The 25,735-nt window shown below is 42.3% G+C and overlaps 2 protein-coding genes across 2 annotated transcripts in view; one reads left to right on the top strand and one right to left on the bottom strand.

Annotated features, from left to right (window-relative positions):
• Positions 1 to 1,313, top strand: part of EMILIN2 (elastin microfibril interfacer 2) — a 25,417-nt gene extending 24,104 nt beyond the window's left edge. Inside the window, exon 7 of the mRNA XM_012725759.1 lies at positions 667 to 1,313. Coding sequence (XP_012581213.1) covers positions 667 to 1,004 — 338 coding nt within the window. The 3' untranslated portion in view covers positions 1,005 to 1,313. The remainder of the gene's footprint in view (positions 1 to 666) is intronic.
• Positions 1,314 to 3,708: 2,395 nt separating this feature from the next.
• LPIN2 (lipin 2) overlaps positions 3,709 to 25,735 on the bottom strand; it is an 88,538-nt gene continuing 66,511 nt past the window's right edge. The window contains exons 7-20 of the mRNA XM_004683765.2: positions 22,839 to 23,178; positions 20,775 to 20,874; positions 17,635 to 17,822; positions 14,419 to 14,512; positions 14,006 to 14,075; positions 13,246 to 13,335; positions 12,516 to 12,601; positions 10,906 to 11,050; positions 9,608 to 9,756; positions 9,033 to 9,119; positions 8,062 to 8,214; positions 7,605 to 7,719; positions 6,922 to 7,025; positions 3,709 to 6,634 (exon numbers count right to left, since the gene is read on the bottom strand). Coding sequence (XP_004683822.1) covers positions 6,490 to 6,634; positions 6,922 to 7,025; positions 7,605 to 7,719; positions 8,062 to 8,214; positions 9,033 to 9,119; positions 9,608 to 9,756; positions 10,906 to 11,050; positions 12,516 to 12,601; positions 13,246 to 13,335; positions 14,006 to 14,075; positions 14,419 to 14,512; positions 17,635 to 17,822; positions 20,775 to 20,874; positions 22,839 to 23,178 — 1,866 coding nt within the window. The 3' untranslated portion in view covers positions 3,709 to 6,489. The remainder of the gene's footprint in view (positions 6,635 to 6,921; positions 7,026 to 7,604; positions 7,720 to 8,061; positions 8,215 to 9,032; positions 9,120 to 9,607; positions 9,757 to 10,905; positions 11,051 to 12,515; positions 12,602 to 13,245; positions 13,336 to 14,005; positions 14,076 to 14,418; positions 14,513 to 17,634; positions 17,823 to 20,774; positions 20,875 to 22,838; positions 23,179 to 25,735) is intronic.

The raw sequence follows: 25,735 nt of genomic DNA, 5'->3' as shown, positions 1-25,735 counted from the left end.
CCCCCCCCCAGCCCTGCTTCCTCAGGTCCATACCCATGAGACACTGGCTCAGCCATGATTGGATTACCCGGTATATGGCCTGACATGGCGGGAGGGCTGGTGGTGGCCTCGCTGCTTGCTACCAAGTCTTCTCTTCTTGGATTAATGAGGCTTAATGCCACTGTGGTTCTGCCTCCGAAGGAAGGACAGGTGCTTCATGATTATTAAGCCCAGCAGCAGCCAGTAGACTGACTTATGTCGGCCTTGGATACCTTGAATGACAGAGAAAACTCCTGAGAAGTGACTAAGATTCTGGCTGTTTGGGCTCCCATTTAACGTTAGGTGAGGTAGCAGAGCCGGGTCTCAAGGCCGGTGCACAGGCTGGTTGCACAGGCTGGTGGTTCTAGTGGCCAGCAATGCCAGGGGAACTAAGCTCTCGTGTGCCCTGTACAATGGGCACCTTGTCCCAGGGCTGTGGGTGAATCCTATTACACCCCAGGGGCGTGCAGTTGGGCTGGCGTGGGGCGGGTGCCATGGGAAAGAGTAGTATCAGAGTAGGGTGACCACTCTCCAAGGCTCGCCCAGGGCTTCTGCACTAAAACCAGGGCAGTCTCTGTAAGCCGAGGTGGGCCTCGTGAAGGGCTGTGACAGCACTACCTACCTGAGTGTGTCTGCTTTCCCCTGCAGGCATCTTCACGGCTCCCTTTGATGGGCGCTACCTGATCACAGCAACCCTCACTCCGGAGAGGGACACGTATGTGGAAGCTGTTCTGTCGGTGTCCAACGCCAGTGTGGCCCAGTTGCACACTGCCGGCTACAAGAGAGAATTTCTGGAATACCACCGGCCCCAAGGAGCTTCGCACCCATGTGGTGGCCCGGGAGCCTTCCACCTGATTGTGCACTTGAAGGCGGGAGACAGTGTCAACATCGTGGTGACTGGGGGCAGGCTGGCTCACACGGACTTTGATGAGATGTACTCCACATTCAGCGGGGTTTTCTTATATCCTTCCCTTCCCCACCTCTAGGGCAGTGGTGGAGAGCAGTGAGAACTCAAAGCTTTAATATATTCAGTTTACGTAAGTTACCGGAGCAGTGTCTCGTTTCTGCAGACCTCCCGCCCCAGCTCCCAGATAGAGGCTTGTTTGGTTGCTGGGGCCAGCACACCCTTAGTCTCCTCGGAGTGAAGCGAAGCACATGGCCACTGATGCCGTCACTCGGACTGGGGAACAGGAAAGACCCCGGCCTGGTAGAGACCCCCACCCACCCTGGGCGTCTGCTTGAGTTCTGCTCCGAGTCCTGGGCGGGGCCATAGGGTGCTGACTGTAGAGGTCCATGAGACCACATCCTGCTGCTGGGCTGAGAGGGCAGACCGGCAAAATTTGGTGCCTGTGGCCAGTTTCATTGGAGGGCAAAACTGTTGCCCAACTCTTTGCATTTACACTGCACAAAGGAGAAAAGTTTCAACACTGAAGTGCTCCAGTGCACGTCTGCCGCACAGACCTCAGGCCTGTGCCCATCTGTGTGGAGACGTCAGACTGGCTTCTGGGCTCCTTGAATGACATGTACAATTGATGTGCAAAGACAGGGAGTGTTAATAAAGATTTAAAACCTTCAAGTGACCAAGTCTTAGGTCTGGTACTTTATGGCTAAAGAACAAATAGCAGAAAAGGTAGCAATTACCTTTTATAACTGAATAAATTATTTGACCATCTAATTGTTAGCTGCAGCTGTCAAGTTGTATATTTGGATTTTTTTGATTTGCACTAATAAGGACATAGCAGACATGGTTGGAGCAAGACCCTGTAGCTAAAAGGGATTCCTCCGAGGGCGTGCTAAAGACTCACTTCATAGCAGCTGTCCAAGTGCACGAGATGGCTTGCTGCACAGCTCACAGCGGCTCGAACTAGTTTCTAGTTCCCAGGCAACAAGGAAACTAACACAAAACTCATCACACGCTGGCAACCGAGATCATGTAAGGAACGCACTCAGCCCAGAGAGTCTGTTCTTGTTCCGAGGTGCCTAACACGTTCCTCCTTCACAGCAGCCTCAACTCCAAGGTGGTCCCTTCACAGCAGCTTGTTAAAACCTGTTGGCCACTCAAGAGCACCAGGAAGGTAAGCCCCTAGAGTCTTGGGAAGATGTGGACAGCTGAAACAAGATCCCTTGCCTTGAATGAAGTTGCGAGATAATCTCACACTACAAACATCTGAATTTTCCAGGTCTGCTTGCAAATGAGAAATAGTGGGCTTCAGAGTCTTCTCATCCCTCCCCATCCCCAGCTAGGGAGAAGAGACCAAGAATGAAAGACCTGTTGTTTTAGTGAGTGGGGAATGGCAGTCTTACCTCATTTCTCCAGCTGGGAACTGGCTAATGGTATCTGGCAGCGTTACTGCATGCAGTTCTAGAAATGACTCATTAAAAAACCCTCGTGCACTAGAGCATTTTCAGGAAACCCAGTTAGCACATGTCCTCACCCTCTTGCCCTCAACCACTCGTTTAAAGACCTCACTCAGTGCCAAAGGGACAAATGCTCCATAGTCTGCTAGCACCAGACAGAAGATGGTGGCTTTTCTTCCTTCTTGGATGGTTCTCTCAGTACATCTTGATGACTCACTCACCGAAAAGAGTTGACTATCAGCCCTATAGCAAAGACAGGCAGAGAAGAGTAAGTCTAATCACAGCAGGGTCTTGTGCTGACACAAGATGCCATGCAAGCCAGGTCATGACCTACCTAGATGCTGGCATCGTTTGCAGGCAGGCAGTCCTCTGGCACAGAGAGAACAGGCAAGGTCAGTTTAGCTTAGGGTGCAAGTCAAGAGCCCCAAGAATGCGGCATTTTTCCTACTTGTAAGAGTAGCAAGCGGCCTCATTTACATAATGAGCAGTAAAAACACAAAGCAATAAAGAATGAACTGCATTTGAAATTATTCCCACAATTAGTACATTCTGGCTTTCTCAGTGATGCAATCTTTGGAATAGTTTCACACAATTTACAGTTTGAAAGAAGTGGAAGTATTTGTAACCAAAGACATTAACGACATCCTTGCTTGCAGATGTGAAACAATGCTTTGCCCACACTCACGCCCACCTTACAAACATCTACATGTATTAACTCACCAATGGGGAGGAAAGGGGAAGGAAACACGCAACTCTTAAGGGTGTAGTGTGTGGCAGGAGGCAGTTGGCTGAGTCAGAACCCCTGGGAATCGTTTCCTTCCGAAGGAACCTGCCTGAGCTCTCTCCCAGCCATCATGTCAGGGAGAGAGGCACTCTAGAAGGCACACTCAAGAAGAACTTTAGGCACATGCCACATCTTGTAGAACCAGAGGTATGGTGATCCTCAAGAGATACTCAGTCAAATAACCTGTGTGATGTGGTGTCTGACCCAAGACCACTTTTGCTTCTTCTGAGTAGTTTTTACTCTGAAGGTTTAACGAGCAGTGAGAAGGCAAAGGCGCAGCGCAGGACTGCGAGGATGCATCCGAAATTACATATGTATGAGTGACTCATTCCCTGGCAGAACCTACAAAGTGAGAGAGGGTAGTTCTGTCGCACAGCCTCACTTTTGGAGTCAGGTTTTATAAAAATAAGCACTACAAAGAAGTCCTTCCTACAGATGAATTTAAGCTCCAGCAAAGATCAAAATATTAATTTATGGAAATTATCCATGTCTGGCAGGAGTCGAGAGAAGATGCTTTCAATGTCCTCTGAAGGAAAGAATCAAATACACTCTTTTATGTTTGTTTATTGTTGTAACATTGTTTTTGAACATCAAACACTGCACCAAAGTATGAGTCAGTCATCTTAAGACAACAGTCTGTGCCATAATTCAGAGCACTGGACTGATGCTTACAATTAAACTTTTACAACTTAAAAATTTAGTGGCATTACTGTCAAATAATCATGTACTTCATCAGAGACTGAATGTAATTCTTAAATTAAAAGAGCAAAGTTTCCCCCTCCTCCTCTTACCTTCAAAGCAAACCAAAAAGCAGTTTCACCTGGAAAAGAGCACTACTTCAAACACTCAATTTTTAACCAGATTCGTCAAACCCAAAATGCTCTGAAACGGGGGAAAACAATGCTTCCCAGAGTAAATTTTTGACAGCTGGAAACATGACAGGCTCCCTGGAAGCATCCGTTTTCGCCAACTTGCAAAAAGACTGTTCCTCTCCACCCGGCACGAACACCACCAGAAGGTGCGCGAGCCGCAGCGCGGCGCCCGCGCCCTCCAGCTGGCTGCTGCTGCTCAGTTCAGACTTCACACTAGAAGTTCTTTTTCCAGTTGAAAACCACGCAGAGGTTTTTAAGCAAGCAAACAGTGCTCGCTCACACAGGCTAGGAGTGTGTGTCTGGCATGCCGGTGAGGCTGTCACCACCACAGCCTACGGCTATGAACCTCAACACGCAAGTAAGTATTGAGGCGATTGCTCAAGTCAGGATGAAGTGGAAAGAGGGCCAGAGACCATGGCCATTTCAGCAGTGGAACCACTGAGAAGAACCCAAACTACCCGAGATCTCATCTGAGGCAACGCTTCTTCATACCCCACCACTGTGAGGGTCTGTGTACAAGTACACTCGAGGGCATCTCTCTTTCACAGAAAGAACAAATGTCATTTGTACCAAATGGCAATGGATTTTCAGCACAAACCTAACACTTTCATGACACTATAGTAATAGTAATCATCTACGTTCAGCAAGAGGGACTCCTTTAAATAAGGAAAAAGATGCACATTAATTAGCATGTACCCACTGGATCAATCTGCGGCAACAAAATGACGAAGGGTAGTGTTGATGGACGTCGCGACAGGGATCGGTCACCCTCAACACAGGCAGGGGGACGTGGTTTCCCATGTGTTCAGAGAGAAGAGCTTATCAAGAAGGAAAGAAAAAAAAAAACCCAACTGTCTAATTAAAAACTCTTTAAAGGACTACTGAAAAGGGACTATGGAAGTCTCACAAGGTTTTCTGTGCTGCACATATGCAAAGAAGCCCTATGACATCCAGGACAAGCGTGGAAAGCCCACATTTTTCTTCAGAAGCAAACAATCCAGAGGAGGCGCTGACAGCATCGACGAGATGAGGTACCTGCACGGCCAGGCGCTCACTAGGATTCACTAACTGGGCAGAACTTCACACAGAGGGAGTGGTGTACATAAACAAGCTCCTTATACAACCAGTCCTTGAACTACTTCGGAAGACAGCTTTGTGCTGAGGAAGCACGCGTCCCTCCCGAGAGCACAAGCTCCAGGGCTGCTGGGGACCTGTGTGTCAGGACGCCCCATCTCTGCATCCAACCACACCAAGAAAAAAGGCTGACCTAAGCCAGGGACTTTCAACTCTCCAATCTGGAAAAATATCCACCCCCTTCCTCCACCTTTAGGTAAGTCTAACTTGGGGGAACACACTAGGTCAGGATGAGCCCTCCACACAAGCAGAGGCGGCAGTGGAGCCTCCTGAGCGTGAGTCTGTACCTGCAGCTCCCACTCGCCCCCTGAACTCTGCTTGCTGCCTTCTCACCAACGCAGGCTTGTGTTTGATCTTTCCTGGTGCCCTGAAAAGCCACTCGCACTTCAGAGTGAGGACGACTGTCAACAGCCAGCCTGACTGCCACAGCTCTAGAGGGTCAGACAGGACGCAGCCACAGCTCATCACAAGCAGGCTGGGGTGGGGAGCTGGAAGGAGAAGACTGAGGAAAGGATCTTCCCGGACCCAGCGGTATATCCAACATTTCCAAAGCATCCCTGAATACAGAACTGCTGGGGGTTGCTGTTTAACCAACTGTCCTTACTAAATCCAAATGTATCTTGCAAGACCTGTGTCTAGCTAGGTCGAAACAGAACATAAGGTATCCCATCAAGGGGTAGTCAGCAAGGCATTGATCTAAGTGGCCACTATTTCCCAGAAGCCCACATTTGTGGGGTCAGATTCAGGGGCACTAAAGGCCCCTGCCAGGCAGACAGCAGTCCTGGCAACAACATGGCAGAGGAGAAGGAGGAGACGGAAGAAATGAGCACAGGCAGTGCGAACCCCTACATTAACTACCCAGAGCAGTTTAGTGGACACCCTGGCCCCCTGAAGAAAGCCCTGCTTTTAGAGAGTCAGTCAACTGCCCAGTGCAAATTGTAACTTTACTTTGTGCAATGTTTTGGGTTCACTCTTAGCTTTTTTCTTCCTTTTAAATTATGCAATGAACGAGCACCCAGCACACAACTCAACAGAGTATGCAAGGACCAACCCTGTGACAGGAGTCTAGGGTCAGGTCAGAGATCCTGCACTTTTCTCCCAGGCACTGAGCTGCAAAGCCCGTAGAGCCCAGGAAAGGGGAGGACGTCAGTTTCAGCTCCAGGAGGTGCCCCATTGCTGCTCCAGAAAGCTGGTGCTGTCAACACGTGTCTGGTCCCGCACCTGTGGCTTGGAGGGTAGCCCAGTGTCCTCTGTCCAGCAGAAGTGCGGGTTACCTTCCTTTGCTGCAAGGGGATTCGAGGACCTCACTGTGGAGGTGCTGCCTCAGGCCAGGTCATACAGGTCCACTCTGGGAATTGGCTCTCGCCAGTAGCAGAAGGAGCTGAACTCCGGGCACGGAAAGGCGGAATTCTGCTCCTTGTCAAGAAGTGGGAACACGTGTTCCACGAGCTCACTCAGTCTATGATACCTAGGAGAAGGGATTGGAGCAGAAACACACAAAACGTTAGTCTGAAATGGATTTAAGAATACAACACTGTAGGATATGAAGAAAGTTAATCAGTGGATAATCCAAGACAGGTACCAATCCCCTTCCTAGGACACAGCTTTCCTCTAAAATGATTCCTGATCCCACGAAAAATTACTGTAGAGGAGAAATCACCCATGCAAAGAAAAATCGTCTCCAACTTGGGCACTTGACCCTCAGAATCTGTGTCCCTAACTTTACCCCTGACTGGGGGGTGGGAGTGTACTTACGATGACTTGTTTCCTTTGGTCCTTTCTTGTATTAATTCACCCTTGGGGTTCACGGTGAATATTCTACAGTCTGGAACTCCAACTTGTGTGTAAGCATAGACATCCTGGGGAAGAATAACAGCAAGTGGGGTGATTACAAAGAAGAAAATAGGGAATGCTTCTCTGGTTCATTGTTAGCCAGAAGAACTGCATAAACAGAAGACTCCAGAGGAAAGATGTGGAGCTGGGCACCCCATAGTCGGGGAGTCAGAAACTTGGGAGCCACAGAGACACCAGGGGAACCAGTGTATGTCGGGTTAGGGAGCAGTGTCCCCTACATGTCTGGGACCTGATGGCCTGAGAGGGGCACGCTGGGGAAGTGTTAATGCAGTTTGCGTACCAAGCTGCAATTTGGAGCAAATCCAAGGACATGGCTTAGAACATGAGCTTTTTGAATCACTTAGAACATGAGTCAAACTTTCTAAGAAAATGTAAAAGCATCTACATATTCTGGGGCTGATCCTTTACCTATGGACCTTACCAACTGCCACGGAAATCTGGAGCTAAGTGAAAACTCACTTAGCAGAACAGACATTCACTTTGCCCCTAAGACTGGCTTGAGAATTACTACAGGGCTATACCCTAAGAGTAATTCCTCTGAATTTCACCCACGTCAGAACATGTAGCCCCAAAGAGACACTTACATTTGGACGGTTTCCAAAGGCAGCATAGAAGGGCTGCTTGGATGGGGCAAACAGATTCTTGATGTCATTTAGACATTCAATTTTGAACTTCTCTGGCTTCTTTTCTATCACTTCCCTATGGGGAAAAAAAAGTGAGCAAACTCAAAATGGGAGTTCTCCCTGGTATGTTAGCCTTAGCCTTAAGAAATTTTAGTGCCGGCACCAATATTATTTTAGTCCTTTGAAAATGGCATCTTTTCCCTTCTCTGACAGTCAATCTGATGACTACAACAAATGGAAAGATAGGGGTTAAGGAAAGAGAAAACCCAACAACCTGACCTTTCTGACCTGGGCCGGGTGAGCTGAGTTTGAGTTATCACACAGTTTGAAACACCTCTCCGGCAGTCTGCCACCTGCCCTCAGTGGATCAGGCCGCGTGCATAAGTCACGTGGCTGCCCGTGGTACGCGGAGACGTACCTGTGGAAGGCGGAGAACAAGCTGCTGGGAGACAGCATCAGAGGGCCCCGGGGCAAGATGGTGCCCTTATCATTGACCCAGTGCAGGTAGCCACGTGTCATGTCAGCCATGCCAATAGCGCGGGCAGAACAGTACAAGAACTTGTAGCCATTCCTGAAAAGTGAAGGTGCCTCATTAGTTCATGTGCTTGGGTTAAAGGGGGAAGCAGCACTTTCTTTTTAAAAGATCTAAATAAAGTTTACTCATTTACTCTGAAAATGAAATTCTCAAAAACAGAGACTATTAAGTTCTCATCTATCTTTTCATGGAAAATACCATGGGAGAAAATGAAAGTATACTCAACCGGGGATTATGCTACATGAGTAAGTAAATTAACTCCTGTAACGGAAAGATATTCATAAAAAACAATTTACAGAATGCAAATCATTCTATAGGACAAGGAGAAAAATTATACCGGATATCTGACATACGCATCATTTTCTTGTTTCATCATTTAATTTTGTAATTTTGCAAATCAATTTAATTCATGGAATAGGATCCCATAAAGGTCATAGCACTATGTCTTCTTGAAAAGCATCCTAACAGAGAGGTACCAAGGGGTAAATTATTTCCACATGCATTATGTATCTCCCAGCCAAAGAAATGTAACTAAAATATATTTAATTAATAATAAACTAAACATGAAAACTAGCTATCTTGTTAAATTATAATATAAAAACCCCACTAGCCATAGCTATAATTACAGATATGGTCAGTGCCTAAAATCACAGCATTATGAGAATGAGCCAGAGGTAAAACACGATGCCCCGTGAGGCACTCAGCTCACGTTTATAAAAGGCAGTGGCTACTTTTCTTTATGTGAGACTCCAAGGGAAAGGAGTGGGGAAGAGCAGGAAAAGCTGCCTCGGGTACATAGGAAATTCCAGTTCTTAAAGTGAGCGTCATGCAGTCATGCTGGGTGTGATACCTACTCATTGATGGAATGGTAGAGCTTTGCTATCCCCTGATGAGTCCAGTCTTTACCCAGTTGTGGAAGAATCTGTCCCAAAGCATCAGATCTGAAAGGGTATAGGAAAAGGAAAAAATATCAGGAATCAAGCCTATAAAAGTCAATAAAAACCATATGCCAAATACAAAGGAGGCGAGAGGACAATCTACAAAGGCCACTTCGTCACAGCTTACGCAACAGCAGTCCTCTGTAAAGACACCACTGAGGAGTTTCTGAAAGTGGAGTCACACACAAGAGCCACCAGGCATCCTTAGCGATAACTAAAAGTGACTCATATCCTTTTCTTTTCCCTAATCACAGCAGCTTTCCTGTTCCCCTAAAGAAACACTAGAAACCAAGGAACTGTATCTTTTCAAAGACATTTGTATATCTCCACCCAACTGCCCCATCCATCAAATGACTCAACTCAGGACATTTCAGTGCAAAGTTAAAAAGAGCTCCCCAGTAGTGGCCAGGGCAGGATGCCCAGCAAAGGACACCCGCAGCAAACCCCTGTGCACCCCCACTCCCTGTTACCCTCCACAGGCTCCTGCTTACTTAGTGATTGTTCCATCAATATCAGAAATGATGACTTTGTCGTTCCAGTTCCATAGGTAAATGGTCCCCGCACAGCGGCAGGTCCCTTGGTACTGAGTTGTAATACTAAACACAACATCATTTGGACCATCCTGGAGCTTCAGTTTTGCCTTTTATAAAAAGTAGAAAAATAAAATCATTGTGGGAGAATTTGGGAATTTTTTTTCTTTTTTACATTTTAAGAGGACAAGTTATTAGGAAAAGGAGGAAGAAAAAAAAAAAGAGGCACCTGCAGAGTCCCAGGTGAGCAGGAGAGCTGCCAGCATTTTGAAAATTAACGGTACATCTCTCAGGTGGAACTTGCAACAACTAGAAGTTTTATCTCCGAATACTATGTAGTCACTGGGGGACTACTTAAGACATAATGTTAACAAAAAAAAAAAAAAAAAAAAAAAGTGATGTGAAAAGGACCTGAATCTCTAAAATGTGGCTATGTGCACACTTGTGCATAAACATAAAGAACGAGAGAAATTACACAAACAGCTTAATAAGAAAAGGAACAGAGGGCCCTTCCTGGTGGTGCAACAGCTCAAAGCTAGATGAAACTGCTTCACCTCCCCAGACAGGGAGGTGACCCACATGGCAGGGCAAACCTCGCCTGTCTCTCCCGCTGCTCCCCTCTGCAGTGTACTTCGTCAATCTGCCAGTTCTCTGGTGAATCCTCTCATAGCCCCTATACCGCTGGCCCCTACCCCAGTGATTTATTTATGAATAAATGAATATAAAAAAAAATAAAAGGAAGGGAAAAGGAAATCAGCGAAGAAGAGGGACACAGTGAATACTTATGATCAACCAGGGGTACGTGTGAAGACCCAGCCCCAAAGCAGCATGGCCTCTGCCCCCACAGCACACTACATGGCACTGAGCGGGCCTTGCTCACAACCATCTCTTCCCTATTCTGGAGACTGCCCTGGGGCACAGCCACCAGTTCACATTGAAAGTCAGGGAACAGGAGACAGATAAAGGATATTGTGAAGAAAATGGCCTATCTATGCTGATGTTCCCAAGAGATAGGAGTGGCCCCAGTTAGAATAGATTCTTGGTTCACTCCTCCTAGAGAAAAGAGGTGGAAGACCCTGGGTGAAGGATGCTGTGCCCCAGTCCTGCAGGTGATCCTGAAGGTGGGGCATGAGCAGCTACAGGGTCACACACCATGCAGCACGCGTAATACTTGGAATGGGTGAGGACAGAAGAGGATGCTCTTGCAATTAAATAGCAAGAGATTCTGACCACACCTACATGGATCACACACAACTCACAATCTGATCGGAGGAGAGTCGAAGAGACTTCTTATACGAGGTTGCACTGCTGTGGCTTGTGGGGTCTGTGACAACAGGGTCCACTTTGATTGATTCTTCAAGCTCCTGTGACCCCTCATCACTGGATGAATCATCCTCAGCTGGCCTGTTCAACATCAACTCAGTTACTGAAGAGGCAGTTAACATCAAGAAAACCCCAAATCTATTCTAGAGAAGGGAAGAATTGTTTCCTCGAATGGTCTACCATGCTTGAATATTTACCACGAAGTGACAATAAGGTCACCTTCCTCCTCCCTCTCCTGATTGGCCAGCAGTTACCTCTGGTGAAGAAAGATCATTGCTTGCTATGACCAATGATGCTATGAGGTCTACTAATTCCTGTTGAAGAGGATTACGTTGTTGGGGCCTCTCTGGCGGTACAACATGTTTAAGTGTCAGCACTATGAAGTTATCCGTAGCCACTGCAGCACGAGTTTGATCCCCAGACAGGGAGCTGACCCATATGGCATGGCAAACCTCACCTGTCTCTCCCGCTTCTCCCCTCTGCAGTGTATTTCAGTAAATCCACCTGCTCTGCTCCCCACTCAGTCTCTGGTGAATCCTCTAAGCCCCCCACCTCTGAAATGAATAAATCTTAAAAAAAAAAAAAAAATTATGTTGCTTCAAAAAGTACAAATTAAATAAAATATAACTGCTTGCACGACTTAGAAAACTACTAAGATGTACCCTTTCCCTCTACTCCCAGGTAAAGAAGAAAATCAAGCCCTAGATTTAGGCAGACCATCAAAGTTAGGAATGGGCAAAAAAAATAAATCTGGGTAATGGGCGGATGGCAGAAACAAGAACGGGGTGCATGGCAGCAGTCATTCTCAAACAAGCCAATCCAAATGTCCAAATGGGTGTTACTGCTGCCAAGAAATCAGACAGATCCACACCATCCTTTGAGATGAATTTTCATATCTGTTTGGTGTTTGAAGGGAGTTGGGGAGCAATGAGGACAGTACAACTGAAGGCTTGAGCTCCCCTTCCCAGAGACCTACTTTTCGCAGGATCCAACTCTATGAAGGTATTAGGAAGCAGTAATATGTATATTTACTATAAGTAGTTTTAAAAAAAAAAAAAAAAAAAATTATTTATTTATGTTTATAAGAACTGGGGTACAGGCCGGGGGGTGGGTTTTGGGGGTGAGGGGAGGGAGAGGGCCTGTGTGTATATGTGTATGTGTGTGTATGAGGATTCACCAGAGCAGACCACTGAAATACACTGCTGAGGGGAATAGCGGAGAATCAGGAGAGGTCTGCCACACCATGTGGATCACCGCCTGGTCGGGGATCGAAACCGTGCTGTAGTGGCCTCAGATAGCTACACAGTGCCATGCCTTCACCTGCTGTGCCACCAGAGAGGCCACCCCCCACCCTGTGTGTTTTTTTTTTTTAATTTAAGAAAAGCAGAAGTTATCACCTGCTGAGTGGCAGCCACTATTGTCATGTATGTCCAGACAATAAAAAAATTTCTGATTAAACAAAACTGCCAAATTAAAATTAAACATTGGTCAAAGCAGGGGTAGCTCATGCACTACAAGCCTGCAGGAAAGGACAGGGTGTTCCTACCTGCCACTGGCTGGTTCCTTTGTGCTTGATGGCAGGTCACTAGTCGGTGGCACCTCAGATTTCCCCCCTTCCTTGGCTTCTGGTAGCTAAAACAGCAAGATAATAAAGGTAGTGTGTGATTTGTCCCCTCTACAGTAATTCAGCAGCTCCAAGAACAAGCAAAACCATTTTCTGAATCTACAACTTAAATATGTTCAATAAACAGACATTCTCTGGTGTGAGCTAAGGACAGAAACTTGAGATAGAAATCTTATACTATGTAAAAAACCCAGATACTACAAAGCCATAAGTAAAAATTTTAAAAGAGCAACCTCTCAATTCACAACACAGTCTACAGGCCCATACTTGTTAGGTCGGTGGCAGGGACAGCGGGGTGCAGAACAGAAGCGAAGGGGGAGAGTACGCCCCTACTTCCACAGAAGATAATGCAACAAAGCAGAAAAGAGTAGTCTTGGATTCCTACTCAAGGTCAAACCCTAGCTCCAACCCAAATCAGTTCTAAGCTAACACTGCCTCTTTACTACACCCACTTCCTCACTTACAAGTGGAATTCCAAACATCTGTGTTACTAGACTGTGCTAAAGGTGAGAGGTAATGTACAGAATTGAGCCCACTGTGCAGGAACTATTCAAGAATGGGGACAGAGCATTATATAGCCCAAAATGACTCCTCTTATGTCGGGCAAAAAGGGTTTTTTAATAAATTAAAGGCTTACTTCTAGGTCTGTTACCTGTTTTGTCATGCTTTCTCTCTTGCGCCAAAACCACCAGCGACCAGATTTCTTTGGCATTTTATCTTTAACCCAAGACTCCACAGTGGCCTGGAGATAAACAAACAAAAAATTTACTGGTCATGAAGACCTGACTACTTTCACCGCTCTCGTAGAGCAGTGCCTTCCAAAACATGGCAGCCACAGCAGCACGCCCTGCGGCACTTGTGTGGTCCGAGGCCAGGATGTCTGGCTACAGCAGGGGCAGTTTGTTTGGGGCTATTATGTGAACTACTCTCATTTCTCCAACCTTAGAAAAGATGGTTCTCATGAGTTACAAAGACCAACTAGGCCCATGATAGTCGTCTTACGTTGTCCTATACAACAGGCTTCTTAGCCAAAGTTTCACCCAATTACACTTCAACTGGCCACATCACCCTCTTTTAGCTGTCGCTTTTTAGACTAGTAAGAGGAAAAGTGGTCCCCCCATTCATTCTACATCTAACAATCAGTGAGATCTCTCAACTTTATACATAATCAGAAACCATATATAGTAAAAATGAAAGAGATGTGACACACCAGCTTATTTCCTAGATTTTGGGAATGAGATCATTTGAGGGGACACACCTAATCTTTGGCTCTTTAATGTTAATTTTATAGTGCAGCCAAAACTTTAGAGTAGTACCCAGCTTGCTTAGAAAATGGCATATAAAAGTTTTTCTAAACACTACACGTGGAATACATAATTTTAAAAAGGCGACAAAATGGTGGATCATCTCACCTTAGGCAAACTCTTCTGGAATACTTGCAAGCTAAGGACCATAGGAGCAGCCAGAGCCCAGTTATAGTAACTGTGAGAGACAAAAATTGTGCCACACCATTACACACAGAGAAGTGACAGCAAGGCAGAAAGGAAGGGAAAGGAAGGAGAGGAAAACAGAAGTGGGAAAAAACAAATTCCTTCATCTTTTTAATAAGTTTTTTTTGACATATGAATGATTTCTGTCTGAAACCACCTTCTGTGAAAGCATTACAATCTCAAAGATAGAGCCTCACTTTCACTTTAAAGCCATATCCACTGACTAACTTAGATGGAATGATATATTTTATGGAGAACATGTGTAGCAGTTAAGAAGTGCACTTGGGAAAATGTCTACAAGAGTACTGAACAATTATAAAAGCAAGAGTATTTACCGGTTATATATCCGTATTACAAGGTTAGGATTGTCTATAAGTCCAGGGTTTTCTGCAAATTCATGGTAAGTAATGAGATGTTCCATGAATTTTTCTGCAATGTAAAATAATAATGATCCAATTGGTTAGATATATAAATTCCTATGTGGAATTATCAAAACACTCTGTATTGAAGATACTATTGGATAAACTCTTAGGGGGAAAAACACCAAAACCTCTCCTCAAACCCTTAGAAAAATTTGAGAAAAGAACATTCCCAAACAATTTTATGAGGCTAATATTACTCTAATACCAAAACTAAACAAAGACAACATTATATATATATATATATATATACCAATTCTCTAACACAGATGCAACAGTCCTCATAAAATCTCAGGTCCTCAACCTGTTTCTGGTGACTACTCTCACCGCCACTGCACCTCTGGCCTGCACCAGTTCTGTAAGCATAAATAAATAAATCTGGGAAAAAAAAGTTAGGCAAGAATAAAAGGAATGCAAATTGAGATGAAGTAAAGTTATCAATAGTTGCTGAATATACAGAGAACTCTAAAGACTCCACTGAGAAAGTAAATGAAACAGTAAGTGGCAGGTTATCAAGTCAATTGCCTTTCTATATAAATTATTTAAAAAGGAAGAAATTAAGAAAATGGTTTCATCTGATACAATCACAACATAAACAATACCTAACATTAAACCTAACAAAGACGTTAAATGACCTATATAAACAGAACAAAAAGACACTGTTAAAAGAAGAAGGAGACAAAGAAATGGAAAGATATTTCCTGCTGATGAACTAGAAGAATCAACCCACCCTACCCAAACATTATACAGATTTAATGTCATCCCTATCAAAATCTCAATGGCATTCTTTTAAAAAATAAAACAAACATTACTGAAATTCATATGGAACTACAACAGACTCCAAATAGCCAAAGCACATCTGGCAAAATGAGGGAAAGTGGCAGTATTACACTACCAGACTTCAAACTATACTAAAAAGCTATAAAAATTAAAATAGCATGGTACTGCAACAAAAACAGACACCCAGACCAATGTAATAAATAAACCCACATTTATGTGTGCAACTAATATGACAGAGTCAGTAACATACACTGGAGCAAAGAGAGCCTCTTCAATAAATGGTGTTTGGAACATTGGACAGCAACACACAAAAGAATGAAGACAGATCAGTATTTTATATAATACCAATATTCTATATAACACAAAAAAAATCAGTTTACAATTGATGACTCTGATGTTAAAACATGAAACATAAAACAGGCAAAATAGTCCATGACACAAGCTATAGTGAAGTCTTTCCAGATACATCTCCTACAGCAAGGAAAACAAGAAAGACCACATAAACAACTGGAACCACAAAAAAGGTTTTGCATAACAAAAGACAAAAAAAAAAAATCCAACGAAAGGGAAAAAATATTCCAGCACCATGCAGTTGACAAGGAGATTATTTTAAAGATCTACAAAGAACTTAGACAACTCAGCAAAAAAGAAAACAAATGCCCCAATGAAAAAAATGAACAGAAGAGGGGAATTCTCAAAAAGTAGCCAACTGGAACATGAAAAAATGTTTACCAACATTATCAGGGAAATGAACATCAAAACAACAATGGCATACCACCTGACTCCCACTCCTTGCTACCACACACTCTCTATATTTTAAAAGGACAGGTTTATTAGGAAAAGGAAAGAGGAAGAGACACACCTGCATAGTCATAGGCAGGTTAAGATATTCCATACATTTTTTAAGGATTAAAAATAAAATTATTTTGAGCATGACCTATACAAGTTTTTGATGCTAGAAGGAATTACTGACAATAACAAACCAATTTTTACAAAATAATAAGCAAAGAATTGAGAGATGGAGAAAGAGGCAGAATGAGTATTCCTGTGAACCTTAAAAATTGAGACTCCGGCGTCCTCCCTGGTGGCACAGTGGGTTACAGCACTGCACTAAGAATTTTTGAGCCACCTCCGCATGGGTTCGATTCCCGCCTGCCCCGGGGGGGATCCACATGGCGTGGCAGACCTCTCCTGGCCCGCCCGCTGCTCCCCTCAGCAGTGTACTTCGTCAATCTGCCTGTTCTGCTCCCCACTCTGTCTCTGGTGAAACCTCTCACCCTCCCCACCTCTGGCCTGTACCCCAGTTCTATATGAATGAATAAATCTTAAAAAAAAAAAATTGAGACCCCGAAAAGCAGTGCAGCAGCCTGGGGTACCCAGTATGCCAGGTGCAGACTTTCAGCTGCCCTAGGGCTGAGAAGACAAACAATGCTAGTTAAGCAAAGAAAAATCTTAGACAAAATCAAGAACCATCACTCAAAAGTGAAAATATTAAGTAGAGTTTGGTTTACAAGGGAAGGTAAACCAGAAAATGCCTAAGATCTTGGGACAGACACACACAGATACTGAACCCAGATCAGAAATACCAGCACTATCTCTGCTAAAGTCCCTTCCTTTCCAGCAACTACAGTCTCCTGGACCAACTCCCATATCTGAGAAAGAAAGTAATCCTTTCTGCTTTTCTTTTTTTTAAGATTTATTTATTTATGAATACAGAACAGGGGTACAGGCCAGAGGCACTGGTGAGGTGAGAGGATTCAGAGTGGGGAGAGACAGAGTGGGGAGCAGAACAGGCAGATCGACGACAAAGTACACTGCTGAGGGGAGCAGCGGGCAGGTCAGGAGAGGTCTGCGGCACCATGTGGTCACCTACGGAGCAGGCGGGGATCAGACTCATGTGGAAGTGGCTTTAGCTTCTTAGTGCTGCGCTCTAACCCGCTGTGCCACCAGGGAGGGCCCCCTTTCTACTTTTTTTGCCAGGAAAATCATTTACTCAGGGACAATAATTTTCTACAACTTCAGGCTCTACTGTTTAAGAACCACTTTTTTCCAGTCCAGAAATATTTCAACATCACAGATGAGACAAATTAACGTACATGTGAGCTGAACTTGGGCTGGCAAACAGGGGAATCTGAAAACTTAACCTCTTACTGTGGAAAAGAGCTCTCAAGGTTTCCACACCAACTCATTTATATATGTCACACCAAATGATGTACCCTAAATGAGGGACTAAGATCAAAGGGAGATACCTATCACTTGTCACATAACCATCAAAGAATTTAGCAGATTATCAAATAAGTGATGACAAGACAGCTTTCTTGAGTGAAAGCAGATCACAATCGCCTAGTGTACCTTTAGAGATCTCTCCGTTTTCACTGAGGCCCCCACAAAGGGAGAGGGTGACATCGGGCAAGTCCATGGCAGAATCTGAAAGGCACTCTGTGCCACTGTCAGCAGCTGCACTTCCCACAGACTGTGGGGACTGGGAACCAGAGAACGTGTCTGACTCGGGCCACTGTCTGGAGCCAGGGTCCGATTCACTGCAAGCAGAGGACAGGGAGAAAAGGATTGGCCTTATTATTATAACTTGTATCCCAGAGTTCTGAGGGCTCAGACCAATTAACAAGATCTCTTTAAAAGGGTTTGACTAATTATACCCTTTCTGATTTAAAGTTATAGCAACCTGTTTATATTTCACAATAAAAATAACAGAATAATTATTAAAATCTGATGTACAGAAATCTTTTGATTCTAGCTACCTAGAAAAAAGCTGTGGTACTACCATACATCCTGTAAAAAGTCATAGGCTACTTTATTTATTTTAAAGACTTATTTAGTTATGCACACAGAGCTGGGGTATAGAAGTGCAGGGGTAGTGACAGTATTCACCAAAGACAGAATGGGGAGCAGAACAGGCCGACTGACAAAGTACATGCTGAGGGGAGCAGCGGGCCATGTGGGTCTGCCGCGCCATATGGGTCACCTCCAGGGCAGGGATCGAACTCATGCTGAAGTGGCTTTAGCGCTTTAGTGCTGTGCTTTAACCCGCTGTGCCACCAGGGAGGGCCAGACTACATGATTTTTAAAAAGGCTTTTTCTAAATGTATCTGTTATCTCACAAAAAGAAGTGAAACAAGGGAAAATTCTCAGGAGGCTAGACTTCCCCTAGAGAAAGAGTGGTACTGGGAAAAAAAAAATAGATGAGAGGCAATGAATAAGACTGGAAGTCAACAGCTCTTACAACAGTCAGGGTCAGAACTAAAGATGGATTATTCAACTTTATCTTGAATGGTCAAATATAAGCCACAGATTTTTAGAAGGTGATTTCTTAAGGGAAACCTTGTGAGTATAAATTTAAGAGAAAACAAGAATATAGCACCTTAAGTCTCTTGGTCATGACTGTTTATTGCTCTACTCTTGGTGAATGGATGCTTAATGTCACATTGAGATATCGTTCCAGATTTCCAAATTATTTTATTCAGAAAGTCAGCATATTTAGCAAGTGAGCCAGGAACATTACATGAATGATCTTTAAGGAAAAACTCTCAAATTTGAGCAGTAGGTGGCAGTAGAGCACATGTCAGAAAAGTTTCAAAAACCCCAAAACAGAACCGTGTGCTCCAAAACTCCTTGTGCAAGGTCTCCCACCATGCACCAGCAATGGAGCAGTAGCACATGGGCAAGAAATAAAATTCTGTTGTGGTAATTCACTGAGGTCTTTTTCTAGTTAGCATACATTTACCATATATACATTTTTCTTGTGTTGAAAACACTATCTACTCTCTTAGCAATTTTCAAATACAAAATAAAAAGATCATAAAGTATAGGCCAAGTTATATCAGGGTAGCTAGTATAACTCTAATCAAGTAACTTTTAAATACTTGGAGGATGTCACTTGACTAAGCAGCGGACTCGTAGTCAAGATGACAATGGAAATGATAAACACATGCTCATAAGCATTATACATATTTCACTAAGTACAGCTGGCCACTGGAAAATAAGAGTTTGAACTGCATGGGTCCACTTACACGAGAATTTTCTTATTAACAGATGAAGTTAACTCGAAGTATCAAAATATAGTATGACGCTGGAACTATATTTTCTTTTGATTTTTCTCAACACTTTCCACTCCCTTTTATTGTAAGAAAAAAAGTATATAATACGTATAACTTACAAATATGTGTTAAGGATTCCTGTCCCCACGGCATTTGATATTCTTTCCAATTTTATGAAAAGGAAACTAAAAAAACCTATTTTAGGAATATCAGCATAAATAAACAATTAAGGACCTGAAAATTTAAAAGAGCTTAAATTACATTTTAACTTTCTTTTAAAAAAAATTCTAGTAGTATTTTTTAGTTTTTGTAACTTAAAAACTGAACAATTACTTCAGGTGATATTTTGAGCCAAATTAGGGCAGTGAGGCTAAGAACCTTTCTAAAAATACCTGTAAAAAACTTAAATATCTTCATACCAATCTCACCTTTCTATTTTAAATAAAAAATGTGGGCCCTCCCTGGTGGCGCAGCGGGTTAAAGCACAGCACTGAGAATCTAAAGCCGCTTCCGCATGAGTTCGATTCCCGCCTGCCCCGGAGGTGACCACATGGCGTGGCAGACCTCTCCTGACCCGCCCGCTGCTCCCCTCAGCAGTGTACTTCGTCGATCTGCCTGTTCTGCTCCCCACTCTGTCTCTGGTGAAGCCTCTCACCGCCCCTGAGCCTCTGGCCTGTACCCCAGTTCTGTATGCACAAATAAATATAACTTTTAAAAAAAAAAAAAAGTAATGAAATATTTTTTCAATAATTTATTTAAAGGTTATATCTATGGCTCAGTATATTCAAGTTACACCTTTTAGATGTGTTTTGCAACCAAAGGGTCACACAGGCATTACCCTAAGAACAGAAATTAAGTTGGGAAAACAGTTTCTAAATCTGTAATTTCTTAGCCTTCAGATTTATTCAAAGGGAAAAGTCACGAGGGAGGGCGTGTGCGACTGTGGGGACAGTGCTGGTGCACGTGGAGTGCACAGGTCAGGCCGGACACACGCTCAGAAAAGCCTGGGAAGAGTTCAGAATCACTGAAGGAGTTAATGCATTCTTTGGGAAATGTTTTTAAATGGGGAAGAAAAAAAAAAATTTTTAAACATGTAATAAAACAAATGCAAATGAATTTTCTTAAGCATGCTGAGTTTTAAAAACTGCTAACTAAAGTCATATCTATCTATATGATCATACTTACATAGGTTTAACTAGGACAACTGCTCATTGTATTGATAACTTTTTCATAAATAGGTATAATTGTATTTCAAATCATTATAATCAAAACAACACATCCACAATTTCTGATATTTTCCAAATTGTGATGGAATTACCCAGGATAGCCAGAAGTACCTCACCTTGCTCCTTTCTCTTGGATTAAATGTTCAGCTCTAGAAACAGCTAGGCTATCTCAGAATTGTGTTTATTCTTCAATATACAAGGAAGATACTACCTTTTGGGGAAATAAAGAGCCGCAACTTCAGGTTCCAGAGACTTTATATCATCTAGGTAAATATCATCAGGTCCCTGGTGCTGGCTTCTCTTGTGGACACCTGTTTTTATAAGAAATAACGCATCAGAGATAAGAATTCAATAATCCTCCATTTACAACTCCACAAGATAGATAACAAAGGTTTGCAAGTAAAACCTTGAATTGGGTTTTATTTTTAAAGTGTCAATAATCTTTTTGCCTACATTGGTCTCAACCATCCATGACAATGGAAGTGAGACTTGAAGTTGCACTGACCATCTAACAGTCACTCAATAAATACATGTTGATTATCTATTCTTTCATTTGCTATTGCATGAATAATTTTAGCCCCTTAATCACTAATTGTGAAACCAACAAGAATGAACAAACTTGATGCAATCACCAACATGGAGAAAGAGACCATTATTCTAAAATAACCAGGGAAGAGAAGTTGGCAAGCAAGATATTCATGTGATGTGAAAATATTAAGATATATTACCTCCTAACTGGCAAATGACAAAAATTCTTTATAATGGACAAACCTGAAGGCAGTAATTTTATTAAGTGACAAACAGCACCACTAAATAGTGATACACAGGAGATTAAATATGAAGACTACCCTATAAAATAATCAGTCTTTAGTTCAAAAAATAAAAATGTGTAACTAAATCTAATAAAGCTAGATCTCCACTGCCCAATACAGTAGTCATCAGTCATAGGTGGCTTCTGAGCACTTGACCTGTACTTGTCTGGAGAGACACATTAATGTGTCCAACATGTAAATTTCTAAGACTTAGTATTAAAATAGTAATGGCTCATATTGATTACATGTCAAAATTATACTTAGAATATATGACTAATTTCACTTATTTATTTCTACCTTTTCTTTATCACAAGCAAATTTCAAATTACAAATGCAGCTCACATACATTCCTATAGTATAGTGCTGCTCCAGGGCTAACTTCCACATTTAAGGAATTAAAGAGATGTCATCTTCAAAGAAACATTTAGATACATCCAGAATGTGAGAAAGTATACAAGACAACTGGCTAGGCTTTTGCAAAGGGAATATTCTGGGTAGAGAGGGGGAAATAGGTAGAGCTGTGTGAGTGAATGAGTGAGGAGGAGGCAGGGACAAGGGGAAAGGGTGAGGGGAGGAATGAGAACCAATGCATGACAAATTTTGCAATAAAATGATAGAGTTGAGGGAAAGAATGAGGTCAAAAGAATGGAACAAAGCACTTGATATTGCTATCTCTACTTAAGTCGCCACATGGTATGCTAAGAATAGGGGTTATTATTTTCTAGGTGTTGCTATGGAAAGGACAGGATCATTAATTCCTGGATTAAAATGTCTACTCTAAAGAACTGGATCGTTCCCCTTAACATCTCTAAAAGTAGAATGCACGACTATGAGTTTTTGGTTTCAGAAAAGCGGGGCGATGAGAGGGCAGGTGCCAAGGTAAGCCTCCACCAGCTGTATGTCACATAAGCAAAGTACCCTTATAGTCAAATTCATTTATTTTAATTATTTCTGAGTGATGCTGAAGGTCTATTTCTGTAGTCTTTATTAGGTCAATTTGTGATCACCTCATTTTTGTGTTATTATTTTTAAAATAATATATATGACAGTGGTAGGTACTTTAGGTAAAATTTACCTTCCTAAAGCAGGGGCCAGTGCTCAAATCTTGAGTGTGTTCAGGTTTACTTTACCAAGGATCAGCAGAGAACTACGTATTTTTGTATAATAAGAATGCTCTGATTAAACTTGTATTCTAAAAATGACTGTGAAGTCAAGTCTACCTACTTTACTTGTTAACTGATCTGAGTGTGTTTACAAATTTTTCAGATAAATGATTGAAACAAATACCAAGTTTAGGAGGAAGGAGGGAAGTCAGAGTCCTATCCTAGCAGGATATGTAGTGCAATAGTGCATGATTTAGTTTTCAACAGAGAGGACAAAGATAACCATCACATTATTAAGTGATACACTGACATAATTTACTGTCTAAATTCACAGTGACAGATGCCAAATTAAACTGTTACCTTTCTTCTTTGATGGTGAGTCTACTTTAGCAGCTGGTTTTGATTCCAAGGGTGACTCCACCAATGACATGGCAAGGTGGTCTGCATCTAACATAGATGAACTCTGAGGAGGCTCCAGGGGAGGGTGGAGAGGCTCTGAGGTGGGAGTCGTATTGCTCAGCTGCTTACACAGGGCTCTGGGCTTGGGTTTCACTATAGTACAGACGGTTTCTTCCATGGACGCATCCTTTTCAACTTCACTTAAGAGACTATCCTCAGTGGGAATTACACGAAAATGGGTATTTTCTGATGGTGTGATCGTAGCTCTTCTAGGATGCTCAGATCTCTCTCTCTTGCTTATCTAAAAAAGTTTATTTGTTTAAAAGTTAAACTTTCGGACATGGAAACAACCCAAATGCCCAGAAGTAGATGACTGGATTACTCAGCAACCAAAATAAATAAATAAATAAATAAACACATGCCTTTTGCAGCAACATGGATGGAGCTGGAAAAGATCATGCTTAGTGAGATAAGCCAGAAAGAAAAGGAAAAATACCGAATGGTTTCACTCATAGCAGGAGCATAAAGGAACAAGCGAGAGAAAAAAAAGAAAATAATAATAATAATAATGAACAATATACACCAGAGACAGGAGTGGATGGGAAATGGGATTAAAAACAGTGGGGGGAAGGAAGTACACTGGACCATGGTGATGGCACAGGGGTGATTTGGTGATGGGAAGCCCATGGGGATTGCAAATGAGATGGAAAAGGCACAAAATGATGTAAAAATAAACTATTGTATTATTTTAAAAAGATAAAAAATAGTTAAACTTTCAAAGGTGTCTTAAAATCTATTTCTTAAGCTGGATAAAAGTAAAAATGTATTCACTTTATAACAGCATTCATTAAATATATTTTCGGTGGGAAAAATGAACAACTGCATTTTGCTGGATATAAGATTTATGAGCTATATTTATAACTTCTATTCTGAAGAATTAAACATTGAAGAAAAATATGGCATCTTTTATATACAAAAAGGAGAGACTATTCATTTCAAGAGAAAACTGAGTGTCATGTGAGAATTTAGCCTTGTTTATACTGCCTAAAGTTCTGTTAAGACAACAGTAAAGTCTCAGTGTAATCAAAGAAGCAAAATGTGTGTATAGTTTATGTAAAAACCACACACACACACACACACACACACACACACACACACACACACTTTTTTTAAGATTTCTTTTTGCATACAGAACTGGGGTACAGGCCAGAGGTGCAGGAACAGTGAGAGGATTCACCAGAGACAGAGGGGGAGCAGAACAGGCCGTCTGACAAAGTACACTGCTGAGGGGGAACAGTGTCAGCAGAGGTCTGTCTGCTGCACCATGTGGGTCACCTCTGGGGATCGAACTGGTGCTTAAGTGGCTTTAGCGTCTTAGTGCTGTGCTTTAACCCGCTGCGCCACCAGGGACAGCCACATTTGGCTTTTTAAAGCCTTAAAACTTCCATTTGTAAAATTTTTATTTGTTTTAAAACTGCGATATAGGGCCTCCCTGGTGGTGCAGGGGTTAAAGTCCAGTGCTATAAAGTGTCTATGTCAGCCACTGTGGCCTGATCCCCAGCCCGGGAGCTAACCCAAGGTGCAACAGACCTCTCCTGTCTCAACTGGTGCTCCCCTCTGCAGTGTGTTTCAGTCAATATGCCTATTTTACTCCCAACTCTGTCTCTGGTGAATCCTCTCACCCCTTGCACTTCTGGCTTGCACACTAATTCTTATATGCGTAAGTAAATCTTTTTAAAAATCGGGGTGTAAATAACAAAACACTATTTCAGCATGCAAGATATATTTTTGAGTCACTACACATACTGTAAATTGATTACCATAAAAAGTTTAATTAGTATCTATCACCATACCTTTAAATCTTTTTATTATTAAAGCTTTCAAGATCTACTCTCCTAGTTGTTTTCAAATATACAGTTCAGTAATATTAATCACAGTCACATTGCTGTATGACCTGTCCCCATGAATTACTTATTTGTAACTGGAAATTTATACATTTAGACCCTCTTGACCCATTTTGCCCACCATCTTGCCTGAGGCATCCACAAGTTTATTCTCTATGCCCATGAGCTTGAATTCATTTATAAATATGTGGAATGTATCTTCATCTGACACATTTCACTAGCATAATGCTCTCAAAGTCCATTTGTACTGTTGCAAATGGAAAGAATTCATTCTCTTTCATGACTGAAAATTATTACATTGTTTATGTAACATATGCATACATACACAGATATAAGTTTTCTTTATCCATTCATCCATCAATGGACAATAAGGTTGTTTTATGTCCCAGCTATTTAAATAAGGCTATAATGAAAACAGGTGTGCAACATGTCTTTTTGAGTTAGTGTTTTTGTTTTCTTCCCATAAATACCTTGAAGTGGATGTGCAGGATCATACAGTAGTTCTATTTTATCATTTTTTCAAGAAATTTTGTACTTATTTTTAATAGTGGATGCATCACTTTACATTCCCACCAAGTGCACAATGGTCCCCTTTATTTCACATTCTCAACAAACCTTGCTATTTCTCAATTTTTTAATAATAGTGATTCTAAATAAATGTGAGGTGATATCTCATTATAGTAATGAATGATGTTAAGCACCTTTTCATGTGCCTTGTACGAGTTTTTTTTTGTATATTCTGGACACTAACCCCTTATCAGTTATGATTTACAAAATGAGAATTTTTTAAAATATAGGTTTAAGCATTTTTTCTCATAAAAAAATTATTTTCCAGTTATTTTTCTTTCATTACGAATTGCTCCCTTCCCCAAAAAAACTTTTATAATCCAATTTCCTATCTAAAAATTAAGTTTCCTTTGTGCTACTTGCATTTTCCTTACTATTATATTGGAT

This window comes from Condylura cristata, unplaced genomic scaffold, assembly GCF_000260355.1.
Source record: "Condylura cristata isolate star-nosed mole 26May11 unplaced genomic scaffold, ConCri1.0 scaffold00016, whole genome shotgun sequence".
Lineage (NCBI taxonomy): Eukaryota > Metazoa > Chordata > Mammalia > Eulipotyphla > Talpidae > Condylura > Condylura cristata.
Note: the sequence above shows the minus strand (reverse complement) of the source record. Positions and strands in the feature narration are given on the sequence as shown.